At 41.3% G+C, this 12158-nt stretch overlaps 1 protein-coding gene across 30 annotated transcripts in view; it reads left to right on the plus strand.

The window, feature by feature from the left end:
• Positions 1-12158, plus strand: part of EYA2 (EYA transcriptional coactivator and phosphatase 2) — an 87500-nt gene that overhangs the window by 58305 nt on the left and 17037 nt on the right. For all 30 annotated transcript variants that reach the window (XM_065031751.1, XM_065031744.1, XM_065031766.1 and 27 more), the window contains 4 exons: positions 894-961; positions 2857-3034; positions 4249-4382; positions 4874-4957. In XM_065031751.1, coding sequence (XP_064887823.1) covers positions 894-961; positions 2857-3034; positions 4249-4382; positions 4874-4957 — 464 coding nt within the window. The remainder of the gene's footprint in view (positions 1-893; positions 962-2856; positions 3035-4248; positions 4383-4873; positions 4958-12158) is intronic.

Genomic DNA, 12158 nt, shown 5'->3' on the forward strand with positions numbered 1-12158 from the left:
GGAGCAAGCACTGTTGAAAACACTGGGAGAAGACTTTAGATACAGCTTCTCATCAGACCACACAAACTCAAGAGGGAGTTCTCCACCCATGTGAGATGGAAAATTTGGAGATGGAAAACAGCATAGACTAGAGTTAAAGCAAGGCTAGAACTTGCCAGGGGTGCAGGATCCAGGGGGTGGGAAGCTTGTAGCTCTCCCGCTGCCTCCCTGGTGGCAAGGAAAGGAGGACTGTCACAGCAGATCTTTTCTGACCCTTTACTTTTTCACCCATGAAGTTGTTGTGGTAGTGCTTGTCCAGCTAAGGAGGCCCGGCTGGACTCAGCTGCTTCGTTTGGGACAGGACTCACCTGTCCATCCTTTCTCTGCCTAATACCACAGCATGTTTTGGCTCCCCGCTGGTCCAGAATCTCAGCAATGCGGTTCTTATACTTGGGATATCAACACTAGGGAGCAAATTTTCAGAGTCTTCAGAAATTCCCAGGTACCTGGCCCATAAGGACAGATTCCAAAACATACCTACATATGAAAGAGTGTGTGGGTGGTTGTATATGTAATCTGAAGGTTTTTTCCTATAGGAGAAGATGATAAAACATACTCTTCCATTATTTATTGGTAAAAGAAGTAACTGAATTTTAAATTTGGGTTGAATCCTTGTTTTCCAGCTTTGTTTCCCAGCTCCTTAAGTGTTTTAGTGTGTGATGGTTGTCTCTGAATGCTCTTCAGTAAGCAGATCTCAGTAACAGCTCTAAATCTTTCCAGCCTTTACTTGTCAAGATTTGTGCTATAGTTTTTTTCTACTGAGCAGGTACTTCCTGATTGCAATAATTTGTATTAATATATCCCGTTGCTTTGATTGCTGGTGTGTTTTGTGACTATGGTATTCTTTCCCGTAGGCACAACAGGGATTTACCAGGGAGCCAACGGCCTGGCAAATTCTGCGGGATTCAGTGCCGTGCATCAGGTTCGGTTCAGCATTTATTATTGGCAACATTGTCACTTACTTGAAACACTTGGAAGATTGGTAGATGTGAGAGATTATTCTGGTATTTACATGCATTTAAGGAAGGTATTGCCGTGTATTTTACTGAATGCCGTTTTGTCCTGCTCCTGTGGCCTGTCCGTTTGCTGGGCTTCTGGGTATCTTGGTTCATTTTGAGGTGTGTGTTGCTCCACAGGCTTGCTCGGAGCGCGGTCGTTGCAGGAGGAGGAAGCCCCAGCAGTCTCTGCTGTGCTGCTGTAGCAGTGCCAAAAGCTTCATCATTCCTCTGCCATCTTACAACTTCCAGATATGTTTTCCATCCTCTACAGAGAGCTGTCTTGGCACTGTGTAATAAATAGGAACAATTTGAGAGAGGCATTGGCAGACCCTGATGAAGATTGAGCCATCGGAGCCTTCCTTCTTTGAGAATACACCTGTCTGTGGGCTTCATGCTTCAGATACCTTGATGAATGCGTGTGTATAAATAAACAGCGTGCAGATATACACGAGACAGATGTTCTTCAGTAGCAAAGGGCTCTTCTTGATTGGATCAAATAAATGAATACACTGTCCCAGAAAATGTGCTTTGGTTGGCCAATAATTTTAACTCCTTGTTTGTAAGGTCATTGTTGTCCACTGTTATTAAAAATACAAGTTGGTTTCTTTATTACTTTAATTTTGGATAAAATCATGGTCAGTAAATGCTGATAGAAGTGCATTTGATTGAAGTAGGGAGGTCACCTAAACATGAAAAAATAATTGGGATGTTTTCATTATTTTGTGGTATTCTTTAAGAGAAAACAATGAAATTCTTTCATTTCCTTTTCAGTTTAATTCTTATTATGACAACTCAAGTCTTTGTTCTTGAGAGCTCCCTAGTGACTGAAAGTTAATGACGTAGTTGTGTCACAAAGGTGGAAGCAGATAAGGAGGAAAGTGCTTTTTGTCTTTCCAAAGACTATTTATTATTTAATTTTTCTTAATACCAGAGACTAATTAGCATTTCTGATGAAACGAAAACCTTTTGCTGAAAGACAATCCCCAGAGCATGGACACAGTTCTCTTATCTGAAAAAGCAAATAGGTGGACAACAGCAGGAGTTGCAATTGAAAAAAAAAAAAAAAATAAACAAATTAAACCTTGTATGTTTTAATTGTCCAGAGAGAAGTTTTCTGATTGATTCCAGTGTCCTGCTTCTCACAACAAAAAACCCAAAACGTATAGGAATAATGGTGTTAAGTTTGTTTAGGAACCTTAAAATCAAGGCAAAGGTTCTCATGATACCTCAGCTCCCCAGGGTCGCTTGCACCTCGTATTTTTAGTTCACTTTTGTGTAGATAGGGAAGATCACTGAGTCATTTGACTCTGAACTGTGAACATTCCTCCAAAACGATTGTTACTTCTTTTCTAAGAGCTGATCAGAAAATGTTGCTGATCATGGAAAAATGCAGCCTGTCTTGCTTCTTCCCTTTCCCAATTATTCATTCAGTTCTTCTCATTTCTCAGATATTTCCTTGTTTACAGAGCCTGTGTGTTCCATCAGAGCCCTTCTAAAAGCTGCCCTTCTTCACTCCAACATGAAACTGTTGAACCCTCTAATACAAAGTGTGTCAGCACTGATAAGTAAAATCCTTTATAAAAAGCGGAATTCACCTGATTTCTGACCTCTTGTTGATTAGTTGATCCTAATAAAATAGGAGTATCTTTGGGAGAAGTAGCAATGTAATTTTGTAATGAATGAAATGCGGTTCTCTAGTGAAATATTCCTGAACCGTGATTTGCTGCGTGTGTAGATAACATTGCCTTTGTGGTGCTTTACTCATTTAAGATAAAACCAGATACGCAGAATTTGGATGTTATTTTTTTTTCCCTCAAAGGACTATTCATCATATCCAAGCTTTCCTCAAAGCCAGTACTCACAGTATTACAGCTCCTCCTACAATTCCCCGTACGTGTCTGCAAACAGCATCAGCCCCTCCGCAGTCCCGGCCTCCACGTACTCTCTGCAGGAGTCTTCTCAGCACATCAGCAGTCAGAGCACAGAGTCGCTGGCTGGTAGGTGCATCTCTTCTGGGTTCCGTTTGGCAGTCTCAGCCACCTGTCGACGTAAACACTCTAACCTTGCTCTTGGGATTTGTTGTCTACGTTGAAAGTTCAAGATGAATTCCACACAAAAAGGTTTCAAAAATTTGTGGCCCCTCTTTGAATGCTTAACTTTTAAAGTCTCAAAGCTCACACGGTTTATGGAATTACTGACAGATTATGATCCTCCAACGTACTGCTCGAGTACAGTCCTCAGATATTGCTTCCCTACTAACATTTTCGTTGGCATGCAATAGCATTTATCTGAAACACCACACAATTTGTGGATGATTGCAGTATACGCCCATTGTAGGTCTGCTGACTTATGAACCAAATCCGAACATCTGTGGTTGCTCTGAAAGAAAAATAAACTAATATTGGTTTTTAAAAAGAAGTGATCACAGGTTGCTCTAAAAGCCGTTGGAAGATTTTGTGTTCCTGAGATCTTATCTCAGCCTTTTTGAGAAAGGATGATTTTAAAAAGGCTTGTTAGGCACAATCCAGGCTTCTGTGAAGAAGCATATGGTTATTCTAGGAAGATGGAGAGGCCACAACTTAGCAAGGTAAAAAGAAAACTATGTTTGGAAAGGATTTGTAATGTAAGGTAAGTGAAATCTGGACAGGTTTATAAAACTCAAGCCAGTCAAAACAGATACTTTATACAAGGCAGGTTCACCTTTGACTGTCTCTTCTCAGTTGTTTTTAAAGTACTATCCTCTGTGAAAGGGAATATGGCTAAACAGGCTAGTTCTGTATCATTAAATAAAAGCTGATGTTGAAAGTATATTTTTAACCACAAGCATTCATCAGGTTTTTGTTAAAGAACAAAATCATTTCGGAAGTTGAATTGGTTTCCTCTTCCATTGCCTTTCTAATTTCTCCCTTGAAAAACAGGGAGGAGTAAAATTCAAAAAGCTGGGGTTTTTTCAGTAGAAAAATGTGTTAAGTTTTTTTAAGTTTTAAAATGTTATATATACAGTCTTGCTGGTTTTTTTAAATTGCTTTAACAAATCTTAGTATTTAAAAGTTATTTCTCTAACAGTGTCAGCTATTGGCATGAAGAGTCGGATTTCCCAATGGTATTTTCACAATGTTTCTGGTGCTCTCCATTAAAAAGTTTCATGCTTTAATTATAATGATACAGTGCAAAATTTAAGTTCACACTGGAATTTCTTTTTTCATAATAGGGGAATATTCAACAACACCAGCAAAAGATGCAGATACAGAAACAGACAGACATCACAGAGGGTCAGATGGCAAAGTACGAGCCCGGTCAAAAAGAAGCAACGATCCTTCCCCTACTGCTGACAGTGAGATTGAGGTGGTAACTTTCATTTACATTCCCATAGTAAATCCAGCAAAGATAAACAGTTGCATCTATCAGCAAATCCCACCATCAGACTAGTGAGTTGTAAGAGCCAGAATAAAACAGTAATGTAACTGGACCCTGCAGACATGGATAGTCAAAATAATTGCTCAGTTTCTGTATTAGCAGCATCTCAAACTATTCTTCATATATAGATTTTTTTGCCTTTGGGCTTTTTATAAGTCTGCTGCCTTGTTCCCCTGACTTGCCATGCGACGCGAGACTCCTGTGTTTTAGGGGAGCAGACTCTCAGAATGACCAGCACACACATAGTTCTGAAATTCCTGATGTTTCATTTCACCCGCTTTCACAAAGCGTCTGCTCAAAAGGGTTTGTGAACTTACAAAGCTCTAGGCCAACAGGACGTGTTTCCTAACTGAATGAACTCTTGCAGTTGTTTCATATGTAACTGTGTTTCTTTCTTTCCACCCCGTCTGCCATCACAGCGTGTGTTTGTGTGGGACTTGGATGAGACGATAATTATTTTTCACTCCTTACTCACGGGAACCTTCGCATCCAGATACGGGAAGGTAAAATTTAATTTTTTTAGCATTACTGCTTGTCCAGCCAAATTGCATCGGGAATGTGGGGGCAGCTAACGAGACAGCTTTTCAAACAGATGCTGCTGAGTTTTTCAGACACGTTTGTATAAATATGTCCTGTGGTATTTCCTTTGAACATGTGAAAATTTAATTTACCTCCCTTTCATATTGCAAGTAGCCCCTTGTTTTTCAAAAGCTTGTATTGTTCAGCTGCTCTAGATAGGTCACCGGGATGTTCTTTCAGTGTCTGTGTCCTGCAGAAGCGAGCCAGACAGCATTAACTCCAGCCCGAATGAGGTAACGCATTTTTCGTTATACCGGTGTTTTCTTTTGAATCTCAGACAACTTTTTAAGAGAGATTTTGTGTTGGTCAGTCTCGGTTGCCCTAAAGAATACTGGCTTTTCTTCTCACATGGCTGCTGAAACTCACATTTTTAAGGGCTTTTAGGAACCATATCATTAGCTATCCATACTTCAGATACCCGCTTTGAAAAGTAAAAGGTAACTCTCTGTGGCTGAACAAACTGAACTTGGCTGCTAAGGGGAAAATGCTGGCTCTTGGATTTAGAACCATGTGCTTCAGTTTCTTCCTAAGGCAGCTTTTTATGATAAACACTTAAGTCATTTTGAATTACAGAATGTCAAACACTTTTAAATGGGTAAGAAAAAAGACAATATCATTACCTAATTAAAGGTAGATGACCTAGTTGGCAGCTGTTTCCACACGTGTCTTTGAACAGTCAGCTTCATCAGGAGACTGGAAAATAACCCTACTTCTCTCTAGAAAGCAGAAATATGATTTGACATCATTTCATGGCTTTACCAGCTGTACTTGTTTTACGATGGTTATAACAAGCTGAATGTGTAATTAGTAAGATAGATTTATTGTTTGCTGTTAGATGTGCACAGTTCTAAAGGATATAAAATGGTGTTTGTGGTGTGGAAGTCTACTGCAGCACTTGGAATGCTGCTAACACTTCTAACAGCACCCTCTGAAAACCAAGCACGTGTTTCCAAGCAGGGGTTTATTTAGACCCGTGTTGTACAAGGTAATTGAAGCGGTTCCTTTTCCCAGGGAAGGTAATGAATGAGGCAGTCTGAGGTGTACATATGTAAGCTCAAACCTACTGCCTGCAAAAAGTAGAAAGAATTAGGCAGGATCAGGAAACATAAACTTACCCTGTGTAGATCTGCTATGTGGTCATGCTTAGCATTGGGTGGGGGCTACAGTACGCGTACAGAGAATTCCTTAATGAGCTGACTTTGTCCCAGCGTAAAACCTTGGAAGCAGATGCTTTCATCCGCTGCCTCCTTCACGACTTTAGAGGCTGTGGGGTTGGAACCTGCTGCATGGGGGTCGGTGATGATGGACCCGTGGTGAGAAGCCCTGCCGCGCAGTACCTGTCAGCTCTTGCTGGTGGCCTCCCACAAAGGCAGAAGCTGCCATCGCTAGAGCAGCTGGTGAGGGGATGAAGTGGGACTGGGGAATGGGGCCAGAAAGGGTTTGTCAGAAGCACTCAGCAGTGGCCAAGCTGCTCTTGTCTGCCCTGAGAGTTAGGCCAAGACAGGGCACTTGTGAGCAGCAGCCTGCAAAAGGGAGTAGGGAACATGGAACCTCGCGGACTGTCTGCTTCGGAAGGCCTTTAAAGGTATGAAATGATAAACTTCTGTTGCCTGTTTGCTTTATCAAAGATAAAGAATGATACAAATGAATCACCTTTTCTATTAAATTACAACAGGGTCTTTGAGAAACTGCTCTAGAAGGGTATTTTTGTAGTTGTTCACTTGTTTCCTCAGTATAAAATTCCTCAGGGCTTTCCTATAAGGGAAATGGTTGTGTTTTAAAAGTATTACAGGCTAACGGCTTGATCCAAAGACAACCAGAGGCTTTGGTGGGCTTTGGAACAGACCTTTAACCAAAAGGGAAATACAGCACAGTCAGACAGGCTGTCCTGGGGGCTCTTAAATAGTAACACAATTAAAAAATATTTAAGTGAGCTGAATTATCAAGTGAAGCAGTGAGCCAGAGGTTAATAGACTTTCAGAACCTCTTAGTTAAATAATGTAGAAAGTGTTAATCTCAAAGTAAATTAAGTGTCAAGGCCAAAAATTCTTTTTTTTGTCCATAATTGATCATAAAAGATTCATGTGTCTGTAATTAGACATGCACATGCTTTGAATTAAATCTCACACGTGGAGGTCTTGGTTCTGTATGTCTTCCTCCAGAAAAAGTGTCAGTTTATGTGATCTTCTCCATTCCCCTGACCAACGTTCATGTCCCAGTATCATCCTGTCTGTGAAACTAGTAGAGCTGCTATGCAGCCGCTCTAACAATTAGTCTATAAAGTTGATTAAGCTGAAGAATAACACCTTTCTGGGGTGATTTTCTGTAAAGAGGGGAGGAGGAACATCAAGCAATAGCCTCAGAGATTTGGGTCTAAACTCCTGTATCTTGAGCTGCAACATTTCAAATGGTTCTGCATGTTGTCCCTTCCTTGGTAATGGCAGCGATAGGGAGCTGTCCAAAAAAATCTGATTTGGAAAAAACAAATTAGAGGGGGAAGAATTCAAAAAAAGGATTATCAGTTGTAGTCACATTACTCATGCTTCAATGTATGTTTTATGACCTGATTTCATGTGAAAATTCTCTTTGGTTTCCGAGGGGAATCTCTGTAGTTCTTGCCATAGATACAGGCTCCTCAGAGCATTGATAGTTTATCTCAGGTGTTTGGAAAATAATTTGCTCACAGCTTTAATAGAAGTTAAACCACAAAATTTATTCAAATTAGAGGCATGAATGAATGGCCCAGCCTAGGCTGCTCCGTTTTTTCCCCCTCTGCCCAAACTCTTTGTTCTATCCCATGGATTGCACGGTCATCAGACATTTGCTCTTAACGTCTTTCCCGTCTGGTCACTGTAGGATAGCCTTTGGAGTGGCCTGCGAGTTCACCTCTCCTTTCGCTTCCTTGGCCGCAGTTGAATGGGGTTGGACCTGCACACACATAGCGAGTCGCAGGCGCAGTGATGGGCGCAGCAAAGCTGTCCCAGCCAAGGAAATCTCTCCACCCTTTTGTTTCTCAGCGGGAGGTCCTCTGACAAACAAAGGGAAAAAAACGTTCCAAAGGCAGTTAACCCTGGGTATTATGTTCAGGAGGGTTTAGAGACCTGTTCTGCAGGCTTGTAATCACTGTATGGGTGCAGAATATTTACCATGTGCCTAGAGACCACAACAGATGTAGACCATCATTATAGCTTAATGTACTGCCCACCCAGCCCTTTTAATCCCTCCAGGCTCCCATTCGACAGTCAGATGGCTGCAATGGCTGCAGAGATCTGCCTGCCGAGCCGCTCACTAAACATAATGGGAAAATGGATCAAAATCGTGACAGTGCTGCCAGGGTTTCATGAGCTGGGTAAAAGTGAAGGGGCGTGGCCATTTGTTTGAAGCCACCAGGCGCAATACAGAAAGACCCTTTCAGTGGTATTAGTTCAGACACAATAAAAAGAGGTTGCAAGCACTCCCATGCCAAAAAGATCACGAGTCTATTCCCCTTTCTCTGACTGAGATATTTGCAAGCTTGTTCCGTAATCTGTGTTTTCAAGGCATGAAAAAAATTCCGCTTCTCTTTCAGTCTGAGAAATTGAAGTATTTATTGCTTTTGCGTATCAGAAGTGGCAGCATTAGATTGAAGCAGACGGGTGTCAGTGAGACAGAGACAAGGCACGCACTGAAGTTTCCAGCCTGTGCAACCAGCCATGGGCTCTGCCTCTGTGATGAGGGACCCGCAGTGGCGCAGGTGTGTGAAGGCCTAGGAGAGGGTTGGTCCTGCGAAAACAGCGAGGCCAATAGGCCTTTTGGACAGGGTAGCTGAAGTACAGGACATAAACCTGGTTTTCTAGCATTTCTAGCAAATGCCATAGCTGCCGTGAGCGGGACTGTCTTGTTCTCGCTAGAAATGATGCTGTGGATCTAAGAAACCTTGTTCTTCAAAGGTTTCACTGGCAGTTATGTGTTCTACAAAAAGTTTTCCTTTAAGTGAATTATAATTTCCAATTAAAAAAAGAACAAAAGTCATTGAAAAGTTCCTGCTTAGCTCTCCTTGAGATCCTTGTAAAATCCTAGGCTGTATTGTTTGTTGGTTTTTAAATTATTTTTATTATTTTTCTGCTTTCATTGAATCCTTCGGGCAGCTTGTGCTTTTCCTTGCTTTGTTCTCGCGCAGGACCCTAAAGCCAGGACCTGCGTGAAACACCACAGGGATTTAATCAGACCTGATGGTGATTCATGCTTCTAATGGCCGAATCTGTCCTTTACTACTTTACAAACTGAGAAGGAATAAAACCCCAGTTTATTGCTTGGTTGTTAAAAACTATTTGTAGAAGTTGCTAAGGTTCAAATCAAAAACGCTCTCCCTTGAGAACTATTAGTCAATTCTAAGTGCAATGGCGTCGTTTTTTTTCTTCTTCTCTCGCTTGAGATGTGGCCTTATATCACTACTGCTGCTCCGACATCTGAGAGTTTTCCATTCCTCTGACAAACATGAGCCAAAGTGCTTAAGGACATCTGTTTATTTTATTTCTTTAATGAGAAAACCTTCCAATTTCTTACTGGCTCAGCTGTGTTTATTTACATTTTGTTAGTCGTATGTGTGGGCACCTTGGGACGTTACAGACCCGCAGAGGCCTCCGCTGCGGGCTGCTCGCAGGCGGCCTGGGCAGAGGGGCAGAATGGGCCCTTCCGAAGGAAAACACAGTCCTGGAACTCCATAAAATGGATTTTCAAAACAAATAGAGCCTAATTCACTCAGTAGATCATGGATTAAGTCAAGATGAATACAATTTGGAAAGGATTTTCTGAGGAAGTTGGAGACTTTTTTCCCCACTGGAGGCTAAACCTTGTATTTAATGCCTTTTTAAGTTAAATTTAAAAAGCATTCAATCACTGCAGGTAATAAAAAAGTCTGTTACTTTAGACATGCTGCTATATCAATTATTAGTTCCTTATTGGAGAGAGAGAGGACTAAATAATTCCAGCCATTTGATTATTTCAAATGTGTATTTCGGGAGCAAACATGTGTGTTTCTTTTGTCATCTGTACTGGCTGATGAGAAGCAGCAGCAGCAGCAGCAGGAAAAGCGGGTCCACCAGGGGGGCGGTGGGTGTGGGGGACGCTCCGAGCTGCGCAGCCTGTGACCCCTTGTCTGGAGCTTCGGTGAGCAGAGCGCTTTCTGAGCAAAGTACACGTCTGGCATTTGCAAGTATTAAAGAATGATTTTTGATGTAAAATATAGAGCACATTGATACTGGATTGTCAGACAAGCAAGAGTAAAGGGAACCTGCTTTCTAATATCACTGGATCATGACTTGATTTTAAAGGAAAAATAGTTTAAAAAAAAAAACTACGAAGGGACTTAACTGTGTTAGGAAGTTGTATGTGCGAAAGGTGCGGTTGTGCTGGGGATTGCACACTGGGATGTGTTCCCATCGAGTGTTCCAGGAGTTCTGTGTTTTTCACAGGGCTATCAAGGGCCAACATACAGAAATGCAGTGATTTTCCTGGGAGGAGAGGAAGGGGGATGGAGACATATTTAGTTTAAATTCCACTCCCTCTTTTGACATGTATGCCCTGTATAGGAAAAATAAATACTTTGTAGGTTTTTGGTCATGAACTTCTCATATTACTAAATAAAAATAACTGCAGTTCGTTCTCAAGCATCGTGGCCAAGCTTTTAATGTGTTCTTAAATACAGTATTGCCATGGGTCTGGGATCCATTTCGGAACCCTTGGGTTCAGACACTGGGTAAGTCAATGTAGTCATCATTGCTTGTCCCTAAGCACAGGTCGTTCAGAGAGGGACAAGGACCTGTTCAACCTCCATGTGCTCTTGCAGGTGAGGACTTAGTGGCTGACATGCCCATGTGCTTATTGGAATAATTTCCAAGGTGTAGTCTCAACCATTTCTGAACAGATGCACGCCAGTAAAAAACTCCGCTAAATAATAAGCAATGCTTTGGAAGTACCTCTCAAGCCACAGTAAGGATGAATATGAAAAGGTATCTGAAGAAAAGGGATTAAATTATATTTGTTCTCTGTCTAGCATGGACTTTTCACAAGGTCACACTGTGACGAATATAGACACTATTCATTTAAATTCAGTAGATTGTCTGATAAACCTGGATATGTCAATATTTACATTGAAAAATAGTTCTTCATTTTGGGGGAAAAAATTTTAAAGCCTGAAAAGCTGGGTGATTCTGTCTGAAAAGGACAATCCATTTTTAAAAAGTCTGAAGTGTGGTCACTTAAGTCACTTCTGAAAACGGCTTTCAGCTCCTGAGCCGCTTTGCTTGCTTAAAGCAACGTTTCTCACAAATATTCACCCTCTCACCTAAAAGCCTGGAGAAGCTAGATCTAGGTGTGGCCGGTATTCGTCAAAAAGACGACACTGCAAGCTGAGATATTTAAGTGTAGTAAAAGAGCTAAGTGTGTTCTCCTCCACAAAAAGACGTGGACTTACTTGAACCAGAACTGCCGGACATGCTTCATTTCCCATTATTATGGGAAAGCCTTGTTCGTGTCTCAAATTCTGACCAAGGTGTAGGATGTTACAACCAAGGAATGGCTATTCTCACAGCCTCTTTTTGTTCAAACATGTGGCCCAGGCATTTGTATCTTCACTTTTTTTTTATGATGATTGTTATTTTTATTCTACAACCAGGCTGGTCCATTTTCCAGGAGTTTCCAAGTAATTAAACCCAATTAAAACCATTAAATTCTTTCTTTTGGTGACAACTTCATTATTAACAGCTATCCACAAGGAGGAGATTTAACTTAGAAAGCCCTTGATTTTCTCCTAATCCATCTCTCACCTCTGGCTGACACCTGTGGCAGATCAACCCTAGAGAATAGGAGTCTGATGAATACTCTTAATTAATACTTTCTTTCTTGTAGAAAAGTCATTATTTGCTCATGGCATAAACAGGTATTTGGCAGGGATTTAAAGAGACTGATTAATTTTAAATACGAGGGCTTTTTGTTTCCTTTTTTTTTTTTAAAGCGTGGGGGGTGTGGGACAGGTCTGGATCCAGGCTGCACACTCAGAATGACTTTGTCCTAGCATTCTGAATGTCGGGTTAATTGGCACACTGCTAAATAGAAGCGGAGTCAGCCAACAGGCTGATTTGTAAT

Source organism: Columba livia, chromosome 16 (assembly GCF_036013475.1).
Source record: "Columba livia isolate bColLiv1 breed racing homer chromosome 16, bColLiv1.pat.W.v2, whole genome shotgun sequence".
NCBI lineage: Eukaryota > Metazoa > Chordata > Aves > Columbiformes > Columbidae > Columba > Columba livia.